This window comes from Dermacentor andersoni, chromosome 2 (genome assembly GCF_023375885.2).
Source record: "Dermacentor andersoni chromosome 2, qqDerAnde1_hic_scaffold, whole genome shotgun sequence".
Classification (NCBI taxonomy): domain Eukaryota; kingdom Metazoa; phylum Arthropoda; class Arachnida; order Ixodida; family Ixodidae; genus Dermacentor; species Dermacentor andersoni.
In genome coordinates this window covers 21,282,344-21,302,660 of record NC_092815.1, presented here as the reverse complement: position 1 = coordinate 21,302,660, position 20,317 = coordinate 21,282,344, and the positions used below count along the sequence as shown (strand labels likewise).

Below are 20,317 nucleotides of genomic sequence, written 5' to 3'. Positions count from 1 at the left end.
TCTCCATTAAAATACTTGTAAAATGCAGAAATGCTTTCATAAGATGGTAACTGCTGGAGTGATTTGAATGAATTTGGGAGAGAACATTAAATTCTAGTAACTGTAGGAAGCAAAATTTTAATCAAGTAAAAAAAATATTCAAGAACGAAGTTTATGAATCCGTAACTATGCACCAAAAACAGTTATAGTTCTGCAAACTGCACCTGTTAGAGCATCTAAAGCAGACAAATTTGTTATACGACAGCTTACTTGAAGCTTACAATATTACGAAAGTTTAGTGAAAGTCCTACTCCCAAATTAGTAATATGAATTAGAGCACTGTAGCATGCATCAATTTCGTCTCCTTTAGATTTAGTAATACATGCTGTTTACGAAATTGTGATATCGTTATTTAGTATTAATGGGTTCGAATTGAAAACTTACACAAGACTTCTTTTTTTCCAATTCTACAAATTTTAACAAACTTAGTTAAAAGATTCGATGGCCTAAAAAAAATTTCCTTCCTACAGTCACACACAAAATTTTTCCTTTTTCCTTTAAATGCAAAAGAAAAAAACCTCATCATAGCACAAGTGGATGCCGAGAATGGTTTCTTCATCCCCATGTATTTGGATAGAAGTTCCAAAGCTAGAGCTTCTCTCTTAATGCTGTTGCTCATATCACAGTAGGAATTTTTACTGACTGTACTTGGTAGAGACTTTAGAAGCTCACCACATAGTAAAACCGAATTTACTGGCAGAAAAGTGTGGTGCATTGCAGTGTTGCTAAGCACAAAAACATGCAGTGCTCTGCAAGAGGGAGACAGCCCATGACGTTTAGAGGCACTTATGCAGTGAGTAAAACAATACATCCTTCAATCAAAATGATTGATTGTGGCTGCAAATGATTCGCTAATGGCTGTTTCAATTCCCATGAAAGGTGGTGGATTCAGGGTTGGCCATACAGCTTTCTCTTTGCACAGGAAAGTGGTGGACTATGAGGGCTACCAAGTAAATTCAGTGGTTTATACATGCCCTTATAACATCCCTCCAACAATTCCCCCCCCCCTCCCCCAAAGAGAAGCACTTGACAACCACCCTGTCTCCCTTAACCTCCCAAAATTTATTTTCTGATCCCCATGATCTTGTCCTGTAAATTAGTTAATACTGTCCAATTAATGAGAAATGAACGAGTTTATGAACAGAATGAGTATTTATGACATCCCCCTTTATCTTCCTGTCAAAATATGGGATAGAATATACATCACTGCTGGCATGCAACTGAACGAATGAAAATAACGAGCTGCTTTTCACGTGTGCACCAATTTCACAGCGGAGCAGCTAAGCACAACTTTGACAACTGCTTGACAACTTCCTACCACATGTACCTCCCCGTCTTTTTTTTTTTTTTTTAATGCATCACTTCATCTTGGGTACTGTTTCACTGCAATGCTTAGTCACGCATGACTTTCTCGTTAAATTTTGTAATGAAACAAACCATTGCAGGCAGGTTTTGTTTGAGCAGCTGCATCCTTTTAGCTTCAGTGCTCTTAAAAATTAAGGCTCCGTGCCAGAAGGTTGGTGTGTTGCCTTTGTGCTCATCAGCTTTAATTCTGAAATCAAGGAGTCCTCCATTTCTTTTATCAGGCTAGGCTCAGCTGCAGACGTCACTTACAGCGCGTAGATAGACAGGGACCAAAAGAATGACAAAGTTCTTTTGGTCCCTCTCTATCTACGCGCTGTAAGTGGTGTTTGAAACAATGGAATACCAACTAGCCCGTACCCAAACCCTGCTTCAGGTACAGAACATTTTTGTAGAAGCAGGCGGGTGTTCATAAAAGAGCGTCATCGAGAGCTTTACTGGGGCTGCAAATGACCATCATGAATATGAAGGTCACTAAAAAAGAAAAATAAGTGGAGTTGTATTAATAATTTACCATTCTAGAATACCAAAAAAGCTTGTCTTACCATGATAAGAGGCTTGACAAGCCAGAAAATATACAAAAAACTCAGACAGGTGGCACTGCGCCTTGAGGTTCCTACCATGCAAACAGGCGGGTACAGTAGTAGAGCAGCAGCTTACAGGTTTATTTTATGCGGACGACATTGTGTTGCTAGCTAACAAGCAAAGTGATCTGCAACGTCTGGGTAATATCTGTGGGCAGGAAGGCGAGAATTTAGGTTTGAAATTCAGCATTAGGAAATCAGGTGTTATGGTATTCAATGAAAACGGTGAACAGACAGTGGCAATACAGGGCCAGGAAATACCTCGGGTAAAAGAATATAAACATCTTGGTATATGGATAAACGAAGGCAATAGATATATGGAAACGCAGGAAAAAAACAATAACAGTAAAGGGGAAGCGAAATGCAGCCATAATAAAGCACAGAGCGCTATGGGGATACAATAGGTATGAGGTGCTCTGGGGTATGTGGAAAGGTTGAATGGTTCCAAAACTTACTTTTGGAAATGCGGTTGTTTTCTTGAAATCGCGGTTACAATCAGGACTCGATGGCAACCAAAGGTCAGTGGGATGCCTCGCATTGGGCGCTCATGGGAAGACTACAAATGAAGCTGTGCAGGGTGATATGGTATGAACAAGTTTTGAAGTGAGGGAGCTCACAGTAAAATTGATTATGAAGAACGACCGAGGTATATGGAAGAAAATAAATGGGCTGAGAGAGTGTTGAAGTATATTTGTACAGAAAAAACATTGATTCACAGTGGAGGAAAAGACATAGGAAGCTTACCAGCAAGTATGCGGCCTGTACAGTGAGCAACACGGCAAGAAAGAACGTCAAGTGGAAAGCTGGAGAGGCTGAGATAATTTCATGGGTGGCGGTAATGGTAAGGAAACCTGCCATGAGTAACTATACTTAAGAAGAAAAAACGAAATCAGGAAACAAAAAATGTATGATAACTCAAAGGGAAGCTCATTACTTTTCGAAGTGAGATCAGGATGCCTCAGAATACGCACTTATAAAGCGAGATATAAGAAGGAAGAAGAAGAATGTGCTTGCTGCGGTAAATCTAGGGGAACAATGGAGCATGTTTTATTAGAATGTGAAGATTTATGCCCATTGGTCGATTCAGGCACCACTGGACTCCTTGAAGCCTTGGGTTCAGTGAGAGCAGGGGGAAAGTAAACATGTCTGCAATAGAGATTAGTAAGAGACGATTGGACGATTGGTGGAAGGAAAGTAAGGAAACGACAAAAAGCTGAGCCATAAAAAAAACAAGGTTCACAATAGGGGTAAGAAAATGTGGTTATGGGGATTCATCGTGGGGTTTCTTTTCTTTTTTCTTTTTGAACCTAGGTAGAACATTAGGCAGAATAATAGCAAGAGCTCGGTGGCGCAACCCGCACCGTTCCAAAGGGGACGCTCATAACACCAGTCTGTCCGTCCGTCCTGCATCAGCTAACTATGACGTGAGCGATTTTCACCATATCTGCTCGGGCCAGTTAATTTTTTATTGGTAAAGATGGACTGCACTGTGTCCTATAGGAGCCAGAGAATAAACTTAGCAAATTTCAAGAACTGTTATTGTGCAACCATGGCCTAAGTACAACCAGATATACTTTGAGATGAAGTTTGGCCCTAATTTTCTTTTTTAGTAGTCAACAGCTTAGTAAGGTGTTGACTGCTAAAATATACTGTTGTGCCAAAAACCTTACTTGCAGCCTTTGTTACTGCATGATTTAGCTTTGTTTGGAGAGACATTAAAAATAAGCCCCCCGATAATCTAGAAACTGTCCTTGCTCATAAGATCTTTTATCTAAAATTACTGGCTCAATCACAGTGAAAACATGTTTACTGGCTCCTAACTGTTCAAGTTACTGTGGTAGTATACTAATATACAGAGTGCTTTATGTTACAGAACTAAACCTTTAACAAAGGGGTAAATGCTAGAGCCAATAGGACTAATGTCATACTGTATGCAGCCATTCAGAGTTACTGAGAATATACTTTGTACTGCTGCTAATAAGTTGATTAAAATCAATTATGAAAATTTTATTAAAAATTTCTATACAAATTGTACAAAATTGTACACAAGTTGCAGAGCACATTTAGAAACACCAGACAAAGTTACCAACAAAATTCAATTCTTTATACATCTTTCTGTGTTTTGAATTAAGGCTGTAACATATTAAGTAATTATGTTGCTAAGTGTATATATGCATGCCTGTAGTGTTGCACTCTGAAGTGTATTCTCAGAAGCACAACTAGCATGCAGGCTGCAAAAAGAGTGACTGGCTCTGGCATCCAGAGTAAAACAACATCATGTCAGCAACTTTGTAATGGAAATAGAAAAGTACCAAGGCTGCAGGCACCAATCTTTTATGCAAGCTGTGAAGCACTTGACCTGGCACTGGATATAGTCATGAAAAATGAGATGGCATATTCGAAAACGAAATGGCATATTCAAATCAACTGCCTTGGAAATAGAGTAATCTTTCCAGTGCTGCTGCTCTTTATACTTTCATCAGTAGCCAAAAGGTGGTGGCAACAGCTTACACTTTTGCTGCCTCAGCAGCAGCTAGCTTCTCCAATGGTGAGGGGTGCAGACAAAGGCAACATAATTTCTTTTTTTTGACAAACCAGGCAGGGAAAAGTGCTAAGTGTTCTAATGAATGACCTGCACCATAAAATGCAAAAAATGCAATCTTGTGAAATTTCAATGAAAACAAAGCAGCAGTAAGCACAAAATCTGACTTTTAATATTACCAAGATGACAATGTAGGTCAATATATGCACGGCCAACCACTCTTGAGGGTGTATCTCACCAGAATTTAAGCACACATTCTAGTATAGCATAAAGTCTTGCAGAATAATCTTTTATTAGTTATGGGTGCCAGGCATCATAACAGGCCCTCTCTTTGCCATAAAGTAGGAGCATCACTGAAGTTACGTCGAGTGTACTCAGTATTAATAAGGTGTTTTCTTTAAGAGCAGAGTGCCATTTCCACACCTCTTTACATTAATTTTCACAGCATTGATAAAGATAACCACACCGACATTTGCTGCATTATGTTTAGCTTGGAGTGCACTTGAGAGTGATTTCTTTGTGCAAAGGAAACATATCGAAGACTTGTGCAGTGCATATGAGTCAGGAGAGAGACACCCGAATATAGGGGGCACCCAAAGGAAACTCTTACATGACACCTAAACACCAGCAAATAGACTGGCAGTGACAACTATGACCCCACGTAGGAAATAGGGTGTCAGCAGTATTGCACTTGGTGGCAACCTGCATTTTCATTGAACTTAAGCCTAGCCAGATTACCTCTAGAGCAGCCATTTTTAAACATTGCACCTTGTCAAGTGGCAATGTAGTCGTGTGTGAAAACACTGAAAAAGATGGCCCTTTACTACACCTTGTACAACAAACACAAACATACAAGGCAAAGACAGTGCCTTGCAACTTGAAATTTAATGCGTGAACACAATGTGCAGACATGTACATAAAATAGGATGTGCATCACTTCTGTACAACTTCAGTCACACTTAACCTAAACATGCCTTGAGCACCTTGTTGCTGGAGATATCTGAACGAGCTGATTTGAATGCGCTATATTAATGCATCTTCTTTCCAAAGCGGTCAATGTTTTCTCCTTAAAGTTCACATTTTTTTTAGTTAAGCTGCTAGATATACATTTTGATCGTTCAGTTTAAGTCTGATGGCATCTGTATACATAGCCATCTTTTGTGCCGCTATTAACACGAGACATGTGGCATATTAATCATAGGAAGCAGGTGACAGCTAGAGACAGTGACCTAGACTTACTGCATAATATTTAGGCAACACTGTGATAAAGTGTGATCTTTAAACATTAAACATGCCAATGTAGCATTAGTACAAGATGCTGAATAGTGAAATTTTTGACCACCCAAAGTGGCAAGTAGGCTATAAAAATTAAAATTCTAATGTGTTGTGTTTTCCTTTATAAGTACATTGGACTAAGTAATGGCTGCATAAGAAAACAGTGCAAAACACTGTTGCTACAAAGAAAAGCATACTTTGTTCTTCCAGTAGAATGTTAATTTACTACAATATTGCCCGAGGCAATTAACTGTAAGCTCCTTACTGCATGAATTATTACTTCCTTGTGAAAAAATTAGGCAAGTCTGTGTAGGCCAGATATGCCTGAATAGGTCTCACTTTCTAAAGAGATGCATGGTTGCGATTTTATGACTTAACGTAGTTGTATTTTATACGTAACCTATGCAGTTGGAAGCGAGAACTTCTCCAGCCAAAGTTAAGTTCCCAACATTTCGGGACCGCTTGGTCCCTTTTTCACAGGGTGACTGAAGCAACTAAAGGAACAGCGTCCTTTAAACTCCCATCTTTCTTGCATTGCGATTTCCCCTCCGTTTCGGTTGCTTTGGTGATGTTGTTTCTTCGGCTTCTCCAGTCACTACTTGAAGATGGGACCGAGCTGGTCCTGAAAGGTTTGGAACTTCTTGACCTTGGCTGGAACAGTTTTCACTTCTAATATTTCCCACCGAGCCAGACAGATCTATGTCGAAGATGTTTACTTTTATACCAGCCATTTACAAGCATATATATCTAACGCCCAGGAAGAAAGACATTCCAATTGCAGAAAACTTGCAAGAACATCAGAACCACTGAAAAAATCTTGAAACATTGCTTTAAAAATGGAGAATTGTAGCTCCAGCTAATACAAGTTTCTAAAAAATTTAACGATTTCACCATCATTATACTAAATGATAGCTTCGGTACATAAGCCAGATCATTTGTAGGCTTTTGTTTGTCAGCGTTTGCTTTGCATAACTTTTAGGAGCTTGAAAGATACCCTTGTTGCTCTTCCACCTAGAGTTATTTGTTGATGTTATTAGCTCTTGGAACATGGCAAGCTCTATACTATTTTCGTTGTAACCAACACTTCCACTTTAATTTTTGGACCTATTCACCAACCATAATCGTGCTAAGGAAGAGTATAGCCCGTACGAACATATTGCCACCAAATTTTTTTTCTTTTGCGAGAAAACAAATCTCTCCTTGCCTCTACAAGACAACCGATAACTGCATGCTGTATCTTATATGATAGAACAATTAATGCTTGCTTCACAGAACTACCGTAAGTAGGCTAATAAATAGTAAAGAACACCTTTGTATTTTTTGCGCTCATTTTGAATGTATCAATTATGAAAAATAACTTGATTTACAAATTCTTTCATGGCTTAGTTTAGCAATGTATCTGATTGCTAGAGATAACACAGATTCCGGATCAATAAGTAGGATTTTCTTTCTTTTCGATTCTATTGTGCTAGAAGTTCTTTGTGCATCATATATCACTTAGGGTAAGGGGTTAGACTGCACCAACCTTTCAATTCAGTTCAACCTGTGGAAAGTAAAAAGGGCGGAAGCGTGGGCGAGTTGGCAATGAGCATGGCATGAATGAGGAGACAAAATGGTACCATGTCTTGTTTTTATTTGTGTCCTCTTTTTCAGTGTTATGCTGATTTCATGCAGAAAGTATCTATGTAGCTAAAATTCTCACACTATCAACTCTGCTTAAGCAAGAGAATGAAATCCACCAGTACTGTTACGTGCACTGTTTGGCTTTCATGTGCTGGTCTCATTTTTTTTTTAATGAATTGCTGCTGAGCACTGGAATATCAGAAAGATGGTCAAGCAACTTGGCCAGGCTGGCTTTAAATATTACAAATTTTTATTTAAAGCCAGGCTGGCTTTAAGTTGAAAGTTGTCGAGTTCGCTTTTGAATTTGGGAAGTGTGCAGCAGGCACAAAATGTGACGCAGATGAGAAGTGCATTCGATGATGATGCAATCAAAGGATGCATTGAGCAACAAAAGCAGCAAAAAGTGCACTTTCTGAGGCAAGTCATGGAAGTTTCCTGAATTGGAAGAAGAGCTTCCATGCTATGAGATGCTGCGTGTGAAGGTGCAAGCCTTGTCACATGAAGAAAGCACACGGCGCAAGGACTTCAAAGCTAGTGCTGGATGTGTATGAACATTGTTGTAGAAGGGCCTCGCCTTTCAGCAAAGGATGATGCCATGCCAGCAGCCTCCCCAAGACAACACTGACAAAGTGCTCAGCTTTCAGAAGCATGTCCTCAGTCTGCACCATGAACACAACTACAGTAAAACCTCATTATATGTCTTGGAAAAAAACATGGAAGCAAAAATGTACTAATCGGGAAAACGTACCATCCAAAGATGCTAAACAATTTTACAGACTCAACTGACATCTACGTAATGCGAAGTGTTGTGCAAATGATTGTAGCACGAGATGCTGACGTGTGCCAAGATGGTGAGGCCCGAGCGACTTGAGATGCACATTGTTTATGCAGCTTCATTAAGCTTCGAAATGCGCTTCTCAAACTCAGTCTGGGTCAGCAGCTTCTTCAGGCGGGGCATTTTGGTGGGAAGCTTTGATTTGTCTACTCGATGAATCGCTGACAAAACTGAGTGCATGTCAGCATTTTCATGCGACTCGAATGGGCAAGTACTGCAAGGACGCTGCCATGACAGGTCTGTACTTTTGATGGCGTGTGCAGTTCTTTGTTTACATTTTTGTTCCTGCGAGTCAAAAAGCGTGCAAGTCGTTCCTTGATAAATATGTTGTCATAGAAAGGAGCAAAGACAGGGTAACTCAAGAAATCATTGAAGCTGAAACGATAAGCAGAGCAGGATGCATGTGTGTGAACACACCTATTTTCCTCTGCAATAAAGAGCTAGCGTTTCTGAGATGCTGATACCGGTTGTCTAAGTGATATGTCCTTCTCCGGGCATATAAAGGTGATGTATATGAAAAATAAAATTTGTTGGAATTTAGTGCTCGTACTCTTCGTGTATGTCTGGATTTTACTGTCTCGTCCTCTGCACGCTATTCATTGCTACTTAAATCATGCACCAACAAGCCCAAAAAGCTACACTGCTGGATATAGCAGCCAGAAAGTGTATCATACAATCGCAATTTGGTGGTGCACTGAATGTTGGTGCTGAAAGAGCATCTTTACCGGGAACATATTAATTGGTAAGAAAGAAGTGCAGCAGCACTGGGTCATGTTTCTATTTGTATAACACGAATGTTGGTGCAGGGAAATCGTATGAAACAGCCTTGTATCTGCGAGGTTTTACTGTATGTATTTTCTTAGATGGTGAATGCTGACCAGACCTCTGTGTGGTTTGACTGTGCCGAGAAATGCACAGTTGGAATGAAAGAAAGAAATAGCATTGTCGTGGGGGCAATCACCACAGATGACCAACATTGCACCACTATGCTGTGAATCACCGCGGACAGATGGAAGCTGGCCCTCCAAGTCATCTTGAAAAGGAAAACAATTCCTAATAATACTTTACCCAAAGGGAATCATAGTTAAAGCACAATAAGAGGGCTGGATGGACAATGAGCTTCTGCTTGAATGGGTAAAAAGCATTGGGCATAACCAGCCAGGCACCATGTTGTTCTGGCAGCTTCCCCGGCATGCTGCAGCAACTGGGTGTCAACATAAATTAGCCTTTTAAAGTTGGATTCCAAAGGCAGTATGCCAAATGGATGGCAAACAGCAGCAACAAGCAAACACCGACCAAGTGGCTCAAGAGGGCACCACTCCCGACTGTGCATGGCTAGATCCTGTTCGCATGGTACTCTTGCGTCTATGGACATTGTATCGTGAAGTTTAAGGGTGACCAGAATCTCGAACAGTTTGGACTGCGCTGGAGTACAGCATCAGCTCGGAGTCAGAGGATTTGTGAGTGGTGGCAACTGAGAGGAGATATGATTTACACTAAAGAAGTTAGATTAGCTTATTGAAATGCTGCTTTTACTTAAAAACAATTTTTTTTTTCAAGCACATTGTGTGCGTGGGCCGTATCCTGGAAACTTGCGCGTGAATCTGGGAAAGAAAGAAGTGCGGCCCTTACACATTTTTAATCTTTTTACTGGGCGTTGATAAATGCTAAAAGTTTTCCATTTGTCTCAACTCGTGGACCGTCTAAGTGCAACACCTATGATAACACTGCTGACACTCGTCATTGCCCTAGCGTTGTGACATGGCTAGCATGTACCAGGGTGCTGTTTCTGCAGTGCAACAGCAGTTGCCTAATGCGAAGCGTCACGCCATGTTGCCTCCGCATATTGTTAGAACTGTGTGTGGAGCTCGAGCACAACACTAAATCTCGCTATCACTTTCAATGCTTCACTTTTTGGTTAAACTGCCAATCTTCATGTCCCATTTCACAAAATAACTACAACACATCAAAAAATTAGTCTAAGATCAATGATTTTGCAATTGCATCAGCTAAAGAACCTTGCTGACAGTCAAACTTGTTTACCTAAGTGGCAACAATGCTTGGATCTACCTGAAAAACCAAAACTTCTTAACTGGAGACCTCAATAGTTATCATGATTCAATAAGGGGAATTTGAGTAAATCTATAGCTGCATTCCAGGAGTACAAACTTTTGGACTAGTTTGTTTGATACAATTACTGTGACCATAACGTTTACACAACCTCGACAAGAAAGAACAAGGATGGTGTGCTATGGTCACAGTAACTATGTCACTGCATGCGTATGGACAGTTACAATGTCTGTGAGCAGAGAGAAATGCCACTTTATGTTTTGTGGCACAGCACACAGCTGACAAAACAATGTATACCTCGTTGTTTGTAAATCAAAGGCAATCTATTTGTTAGACATTAAATGGAGGCCCAACCCTTGAGATGGCCGGATTTTGGAGCATAGTTATGAAAACGGTATGAAAGCTATAACAAAACATGGTTCGAAACAAGAAATGTAAATTAATACGATCTGGTAAGGTACAGTGGAACAACAGAATAACTTCATTTTATATGATACAAAATGCACTAAAAACTAAACATTTTCAAAGGGAATGAACTATATCAAAAGCATTACAAAACACAGCACTCCCAACATCTTTGCTGCATGTTGCTGTTTGAGGACTCTTAAATGACTAGGAATGTTTCATTGTGCCTGGAAGACACACTCTTGGAATTTTCAGGAAAGGCAGCATACGACTTTATATGTCTGACTGAGGCATCTGTGGTCCACTGATCATCACAGATGCTCAGCTTGTTTTTGACTTGGCCGCTTCTTGTGGAGCATCACCAGAGCCACTCGGTGCCTTCTCTTCTTTTTCAGCATTGACTGTTGGACACAAAAAATTTTGCAAAGAAGTTAGCAAGCCTACATTCAGCAAGGAAATTGCTGCTTTGCAGAACCATAAACACTACAGGACTCTTTAACATTTGAGAGCAAACAAGATGAAATAACAATAGCTGAGTGAAACCCAGATTTCCTCTAATAAACTGAAGCATTACATCAGGCATTTCCCCATGTTATGACGTAAAGGGGCCACTCATTTAGTACTGAGGTCACATTTGGGCGGTATCTAGCAGCACACAAAAAGAAGTCTGCCTCTGCATCGAGGCCAACATTGCTGCAGTGCTCACACTACCATTCATCAAGCTTGCATTCATCTCACTGCATCTGGCTAACCGGTGCCAGCATAATGCTCACAACTCCCAGCTCTAGTTCAATGTGAAGAATTGCTAAAATGGCACCTCCAACTGTCTTACTGCACATGTGTTGATCTGCACACTCATACTATTGTGCCATTTGTCAGTGGTTAGAATATATAGCTCACAAATGAAAGTAGGTAATGAGCTCGTATGTTGGTTGGAGAGACATGGATTCTTTTTCCTGCCAGCATACTTTTGATAAAAGGCAAACTGACAGATAGACATTCTGAGCGAGAGCCTTATGATATCAGCACCTTTAAAATGGCTATCACCATTAAAACAAAAATGATGGCAAAACTACAGGATTTTACAGGCACTTTAACAGTTGCAAGCTCAAAGTTTCATAGAAAGCTCAATATATTTTTTCAGCACCATGCACTATTCCTCTAGGTCCAAGCAGCAAACAGCATTATGCTGCGGTTGCTGCTAATTAGTGTAGCCCTTTGTTGGAAACAACAAGAGGACAACCTGTGCCATGCTTACAACATTACACACATTTACAGACATGCACATACACAAGACACATATACAAAGCATGTCAGAAAGCAGAGAAACATCTTGCATGGAGAAACAAATATGGCTCATACCAGTTTCACATGAGCACTTCTGAAGACCAGTGAAACCAATGGCTAAAGATATCTTAAATCTTTATTGGCTTTGTTTTACAAGCCTGGCTGCTGAAGCATGGAGCTTGTGCATTTCAGAAGGTGTAGGCTTCAATAATTAACACAGAAAGTTGGGCTAGTTGGCGTTGATGTAGTTGCTGTGATATAGTTAATAGCATGAACAAGACACACAAAAAAAGATGGGCGGAAGAGGACAGAGTCTGTCCTGTCCCGCCCTTTTTTCTGTTTGTCTTGTTCACGCTATTAACTATGTTACAGGAACTGCATCAACACCAACTAGCCATTTGTCTTGTCTTTGACTTTGACAGGGCAGAGTCTGTCCAGTCTCACTCTTTTTTCCATTTGTCTTGATCACACTAACTATGTCACAGCAACTGCAGGTTTCAGTAGTCGTTGAAAGCACCTATGTGACTCAAGTATTACTTCTACTACTGATCACGTGGACTACTTCAGCGAGAGACAGACCCTATCGCAAGAAAGTAAATGCCAGCTGCTCATGGTCAACAGTGCCTGACAGGCCTTTACTTTTTTTAAACCAGGCTGTATATATTATCTGTACATTATATGTTCTGCTGTTCTGCTCTAGCTTCCCACTGCTGCCTATAAGAATGGGCAAAATAGACAGTTGTGGCTCGATCATAAATCTTTTCAGTGCATGAGGCCTGCAAAGAAAATTAAATTATTTGCAACTAATGCATCTATGTTGAAATTGAAAGGTACAGTGTATACTTCCACGAGTGGCATGCCAGCATGCTGTAACTTGTAGTACCTATAAAAATTTGTTGAGCAGACACACTTAGACTGACAGAAGAGAAAGGTAATAATAGAGTGCTCGTCAGTCACATTGTTTTTGTCATTTTGCGAGTCTCGTGTAATTTTTCATTATGCCACACCAACAACCCCAAGCATCTGCAATTCTCAATTTTAGGAGTGTGCAAATATTCAAAACTTTCATATAACGAATTGAACAGCATCCTATTCAATTCAGTCTTTGAATCAAATAGTCCCTATCCGTGAATGCGAATGTTTTTCAATTACTTGCACAATATTTTAAAATGTCAATTGTATCTAAATAAACATAAAATTAGAGCAAAAGCACGATATGTTTTCACCCCCATGAGCATAGTATAGACATAAAACTTGAGAACTTGCACAGTGGAGCAGCCTACATCACTTAACCAAACTTTACAGGCTGTACAGCAATCGATTTCAGTCCTTGAAGAACACTGTGCATGCAAAGAAACTACCTGTTTGCTTCTAATGCTCCATTTGTGCATTCAGTAAACACTTTATAATGTACTATGTAATGACAGAAACTTGCTAACTTTAACGCGTCTCAGTTTCAGAAAAGTCTTTATTGCGAGCAGCGTAAGCTCCAGGAGACTGCCTGTGCAAAGCAAGGCGATGCAACCCTTTCCTGCCGCTGCAGCGAGAGCGCGAAGCGATATATCGCGCCCCGAGTGTTATGCGACGCGTCGCAGTTTCAGATCCAGCGAAAGCCTCATCCCGTGCGGACCAGCCACAGCGTGTGCAGCGAAAGAAAGCGCTTCGCACCATCGGAGAACAGGGCCCACAACAAGCAAGCGATTCAAAAGCGCATGGGTTATGCAGCAATTTGCCGGTACTCTCAGAAGCTGGGAGCCTGCGCGCGTGTGATCTGGTAACTCTGTGCGTTTCGGAAACGGCGTCGTTGCATTTGCTACATTTGACGCTGTTTTCCGCCGTCAAATTTGGGAGGCAGTCTGGCAACATTGACCCAACATGTAAAGCTGGCAACAGACTTAAACCACCCCAGTCGGAACTCTGCCAAGTATAGGCATGCAGTGGGACACAAATCATGATAATTTTGAGTTTACTCTGAAGTCAGTAATAAAATGCTAACATCAACAAAGTCAAATACAAAACGGTATTTACTAATGACGGCACCCAGGATCTTTGATCCTCTTGGAGTACTTTCACCCTTCACAGTGACAGTGAAACTTATATTTCAACAATTATGGGTTCGAAACGTTTCATGGGACGAAGAATTACCCAAGGAAATTAGTACGCCTTGGAGTATTGGTGCACAGACGTCCTACAGCTTGGCTCGATTAGAATTCCCCGCTGCATAAGAAGCAGTCTCCAAGGAATCACGGATACAACGGAACTACACATTATTGTGGATGCTAGTTTGAGAGCATATGGTGCATGCGCATATCTGAAGGCAACCAACCTGCAAGGCGAGTCCATTACTACGTTCACAGCAGTAAAATGTCGAGTTGCACCGATGAAAATGCTCATGTTGCCAAAGTTGGAGCCAATGGGCACAGTTATCGGAGCAAGGTTGTTGAACTACATCTGATTTGCATGGGATTTCTGACATTTTCCTTGCATTATCTGTCCTGACTCTACTGTTGTTCTCAGCTGGATCCGAGGAAGCAGAGACAAACTGAACCAGTCCGCTAAGAACCGAGTGAGGGAAATTTCAAGTGTAACAATTCCTGAAGAATGGCGTTACTGTCCAAGACAAGAGAATCTGGCAGACATGCTCACACTTGGTGTATCTGCAACGGCTCTTTTGGAAAGCCGCATCTCGTGGAGTAGTCCAGAATGGCTCACGTGAGCAAGTTCAAAACGGCCTCCAGAAACAACTCTAGTGTCAGAGGATAAGGTTGAGCTAGGATCTGAGTGTAGTGTGTAATGTCATCATACAGGCCCAAAAGAAGAATGACACATTCATCCATTTAACAAGACTCAGTGATTTACAGAAGTCACTGAGTATCACTGCGATGGTATTACGGTTTGTTGATAAATGTCATCATATGCAAAAACCCTGTCAAGAAAAAATTTATGCAGGCGAAATTAGGCAGGCTAGAGAATTATGAATTCTTCAGGTTCAGAAAGCAGTTTTCAAAGGAGATATCTGGCAACTGCCGTGCAAGAATGCTATTAACAAGAATTCTGCACTGAAAGATCTGCATCCATTCTTTGGTCCTAATGGAGCACTTCGCCTTGGTGGACAACTTCAAGAGATGACTGGTGCCTGCCAGAAGAAACATCCTATCATTCCTACATGTAAGCATGCATTTACAAGACTGATTATGACAGATGCACACTGCTGTGTTTTATGTGGTAACGTGTCAAGCACAATGATGCAAGTGCAACAAAGATTTTGGGTTATACGGGCTAGGCAAGAGGCCAAAAGAGTAATCGAAACCTGTTTTTTGTGCATATGATACAATACAAAACCGACAGATGTGAAGTGTGCTCTTATACCCGTAGACAGAATCAGAATGCTCGACCCTTTGAAGTTATCAGAGAAGATTTTGCACGCCTGCTTTATGTAAAACAAAGGGAGCTTGAGTTTGGCACTTATAAGTCTTTCGTTTTGCTTTTCACTTGTGGGCGTACCAGAGCAGTACAGCTTTAACTGGCTAGTGATCTGTCAACCACGGTCTTCCTCCTTGCGTTTCGCAGATTTCTATCATGCAGAAGAGTTCCTCTATCTATCTATTCTGCCAATGCCCTGGCATTCAAAGGAGCATCATGGGACTTGCAGGACTTCATGAGCGTTATGAATGGCTGACCTTCTGCCACTTTTCTTTTGCTTCCCACTGCAACGAATGGAAGTTCATTGTACTGAGTGCACCATGGTGGTGGGGGAGGTTGATACGGTCAATGAAGCCGGTGCTACGCAAGACACTTGGCTCGATAACAAAGAGGTAACAACGTTACTGGTGCAAGTGGAGGCCGTAATTCTAGGCTACTGACCTATGTGTACACAGACACAAGAGAACTTGCTCCAATCTGTCCAGCCAATTTTTTAGAAAGTCTTTGTTAACTGAACCGGAGTATGGCTGCGAGGAATACCAGAGCCGAATTTTGCAAACTAGCCAATAAGACTGCATTAGAAGACTACGATATCGGAACAAGCTCTCAGATACCTGTGGCTTTGTTGGAAGAAAGAGTATCTACTTGAATTTCATTTACTTCATCACTATCTTACGGCGACAAATAAAGGTTTAAAGGTGGACGACATAGTGATTGTCGGGGAACCCAACGGCTTACTATGCATTTGGCCACTCGGAAGAATAACTGAGGTCTATCCTCGACATGATGGATTGGTATGAACCTGCCGAGTTCAGACTCGGGACAGGAAGTTAACAAGGCCTGTGCAAAAACTGTACCCACTAGAGATGACATCTGTTTCTTTGGGCAGGGAGAACATAGCTATAATAAAGAATGGCCGCTCATAGAGAAGAGAGACGGAGGATGAGGTTTGAGTGGGCCCACGGTGTTCGAGTCAGTCTCTTGCATTTTTAATACTTGGTTTGAAATTCCAGATGTTCTCATGGCATGCAGCGCTGCAATACTTTGCAGACACGATCATCAGCATGTGAGGATGCGCAGTGTTTGTGTGTTTAAAATAGCCAAACCTGGTGGGCGGCCCTTTAAGCTTTTGTTTTGTAATAATGGTTGAGATTTTGAATAAGCACTTAAAACATAGTCTGCAGTGTTCTTCATAAAAGATTCTGCAATAAAAATATCTTCCAATTTTTGGTCAGAATTCGTTACAATAGCATGGCATGAAAGGGGTTATTATGCCTGCTGCCCAGTCAGTAAAGCTCAATAGAAATATGTCTTCTAATGTTTCTTGTACCTTTTACATATAATTTTTGTATCACGTGAGACTCCAATGAACTCTCACTTATTCATAAAGCAAAAAGAATGACATGTTGTAGAGCTGGCCTAATGGCATTGGAGCAAGAGTACAAACGGAATGTCCCTTGTCGTGTGCAAAGCAAGAAAACTAATGTACTGTAAGAAATAGGTTTAACTGGGATGAGAAATAGCAGCTGCACAGTATACCACACACAGGCTGTAGCAGAAAGGATATTATAGTGTTACACTACAAAGGCTGCCTCCATTGTCATCCAAGAGGAGCACCATTTTTGCTTGGCTGATTGCAGTGCACACCATTTAGCTGCTGCATGTGGATTAGCATCTAAAATGGCAAGCTCAGCCTGACCAAATCAAAGAAGTACACAGACATGAACACTATGTTTTCAAGCGATGTGTGAATTTCCTACCTCACCTTGGCATGTATGTGTGAAGGGCTTGTGGCCGGAATCCACCATGAGAGAAACTCGCGAGCAATACGTTGCTGTTTGCTGCTTTAAATTATGTGATTTGCGCACAGGTACTTGGACTGAGCCAAACATCTCGTGGTTATTTTGCAACTGCTTTACCAGATGCTACACTTCAACTAGTCTGAACGCAAAACTGCATTCTTCTCCAAACTCAAAGTGCCCCAGCATTGCATTGTCATGCAGAGACAGAGTATGCTCTGACCAACATTCAAGTGTGAAAGACAGCATACATACTTCCAAAAATGTCCAGCGGTGGTTCCAACAGGCTTTTTCGTTGGCCTTGCAGTGTGTGTCTAGTTTAGAGACGAAAAGACAAACAAACAAATGATTGAATACAGACGAATACAAAAAATAAAAGTTAATTTTACGAAAGCAACTATTCAGAACAACGGGTAGGTGGAAGTTTGTTGTGCCAATGCTAGGCAACCTACACACCTTGTTTCGATGGAGGGCAACGAGCATATTTACATAGCCCCTGGAATCCTCCCATCACAATGTTTCCCATACATGAAAGCAGGCTGATGGGTTTTCAAGCAGAATTTTCATTCGGTGAAAAGATCTCATTTTAACTATGCATGGGTGACGTGTCCAGCACAACAGATTGTTTTCTTCTCAAACATGTCTGAGCCAAACTGCAGCAAACAAATGGAAGCTACCCAGTGCATCTGCAAGTCAATGCACAGCCTTCACGTATTACATACTAGTTAATGCCTTCTACAAAATAACATCCACACATTGGCAATAGTTGCTTGTAAAGGTCAACTATAGTAGCTTTGCAGATCTGAATGAAATTTGTATCAAGAACTGCTAGCCTTAGAACTTAAAGGAAAAAAAGAAAAGGTGCTAAAAGATTATGCAAACTACTAAGACGCATTTTATTATTCACGACATTGGCTGCTCATTTAAAAATTCACCAGCTTTATTCTGTAAGGAATGCTGTGAATACTGCTCTACTTGCTGATCGAATGGTCTGCAATGCACATAACAAAGAAAAATTGTCACAGCTTTTCATTTCTGTCAACAGCCCCATCTTTTCCTTCCGAGATAATCAGATGCACCAATATGCTGCACCAACAAGGGTAGAATAAGTTGACAGTGTTACATGATAAAATTTTGTACTTGTCACCCTTTCAGTGCTTCTCAACGCTCATAAAATGCGGAAAGTAGCATAAATTATTTTAAGTACCGTAAAAACCCGCATATAATACGAGGTTTTTTCCTATTATTAGCGTCCCAAATTTTCGCCTCGTATCCGAACAAAAATTTCAGTCAGAAATTTGGGCTACAAGTTTTGGTTTCGTTATTGCTGCCTGGCTATGGCTTGACTTCGTTATTGCTGCATGACTGCAGCATCATTTCTTTAATGTTGAGTGCACACCTTGGCAGCACACGTGTAAACCATGCTTTGCGAAGTGCATCTTTTTTTATTCTGCATTGAAGGACCAAGATGTCCGGACCACGAGAACAGTACTCGGCTGCTTTCAAGAGAAAGGTTATTTTAGCCGCACAGGACATCGGCAACAGTGTGGCTGGGAGGCAGTTTGGCGTCAACGAGGGAAGCATTCGCGGATGGCGTCGACCGAAGGAAGCCCTTCTCGTGTGCAGTGGAATGCGAAGAAGCTTTCGCGGCCCTAAGAGCGGGACATTCCCGGAAATCGAACTCGCCCTGATGGAGTTCATACGCCAACAGCGAGCCGCGCATCTAGCTGCGAGCGTGGAGCTTATGCAGGCAGAAGCTAAGGAGCTTGCAAGAGAAAAAAGGCTACCGAGCTCCGCCTTCAAAGCGAGCAAGCACTGGATTTATCGCTACATGTGCTGTGCTGGTTTTTCCTTATGCCGCCGAGCTTCGATATTGCAAAAGCTGCCAGAATCGTTCGAAGAGCTGCTTGTGGCTTTCCAGCACCACATTATTTCGCTATGCAAGTCCAAGAACTTCCAGCCAGGGCAAATCGGCAATGCTGACCAAACGCCGGTTTATTTGGACATGCCATTGCCCCTCACCGTGCACGAAAAGGGCTCTAAACAAGTTTATGTCTGGTCCACTGGCAACGAGAAAACGCGAGTTACCGTCATGTTGTCGTGCATGGCAGACGGACGCAAGCTTCTGCCATATGTCATCTTCAAGCGAAAGACAGTGCCTAAAGGTGAGGAGCTGCCAAAAAATGGTCGTGAGATGCCATGAGAAAGGCTGGAAGAATGAGAATCTTGTGCCCGACTAGATAAAGTCCGTCTGGTGTAGGCGGCCCGGCGCACTGTTGTCATTCCCGTCCATCTTTGTGCTGGATGAATTTCGTTGCCATTTGGCTGACTCGGTGAAGAGGCTGTTGTGTGAATCTGGCACTGAACTTGTCGTTATCCCGGGTGGGATGACGTCTCAGCTGCAGCCTTTAGACGTTTGCGTGAACAAGCCGTTCAAGGACGCGGTCAATCGGTGTTATGCAGATTGGATGCGCTCAGGTGAGCCTGCAGTGACGCCGACCGGACAGCTGAAGCGGGCTTCGCCAGCAGCGCTATACAAGTGGACTGTGGACACGTGGGCCAGCATACCTTGTGCGTTGTGCATTCAAGAAGTGAGGCATCTCAAACGCGCTCGATGGCACAGAGGATGAGTACCTCTGGGGAGATATGTCCGACAAAGAACTATCCAAAGAGAGCACAGCTGAGGAAGACTGATTGAAGTGCAGAGTGCAATTTAAATAAATGTTTTCCTCGAGTTTTCCTAACTCGTATTATACGTGGATAAAACTCTTTATTCCATTTCGTGTCCCAAAAATTTCACCTCATAGTACTATATGCAGGTGTTTACGGTACTTCTTTTTGGAGATTGTGTCACTGCAACACAGCAGTGATGGACTTGGCAGGAACCATGGAGCAGGAGAGAAGCTGAAGCCTGCCAGCACAATAACTCAAACATACCACTACTAGCTACCAAAGGGTTAATAAGTTATACCACTTGCCGACTGGATTCTTGTCATGGCCCCACTGACTTGCCTGCTAAACATAACTAGAACAATTGAATTATCTTGAAGATCAGTGCAAGCACATAAGCAAG

At 41.7% G+C, this 20,317-nt stretch overlaps 1 protein-coding gene across 2 annotated transcripts in view; it reads right to left on the bottom strand.

Annotated features, from left to right (window-relative positions):
* Positions 1 to 4,677: 4,677 nt before the first annotated feature.
* LOC126542786 (uncharacterized) overlaps positions 4,678 to 20,317 on the bottom strand; it is a 31,144-nt gene continuing 15,504 nt past the window's right edge. Inside the window, exons 7-8 of one of the 2 annotated variants that reach the window (XM_050189850.3) lie at positions 17,500 to 17,558; positions 4,678 to 11,136 (exon numbers count right to left, since the gene is read on the bottom strand). In XM_050189850.3, coding sequence (XP_050045807.2) covers positions 11,057 to 11,136; positions 17,500 to 17,558 — 139 coding nt within the window. In that variant the 3' untranslated portion in view covers positions 4,678 to 11,056. The remainder of the gene's footprint in view (positions 11,137 to 17,499; positions 17,559 to 20,317) is intronic. The other variant, XM_055077442.2, reaches the window with a different exon arrangement.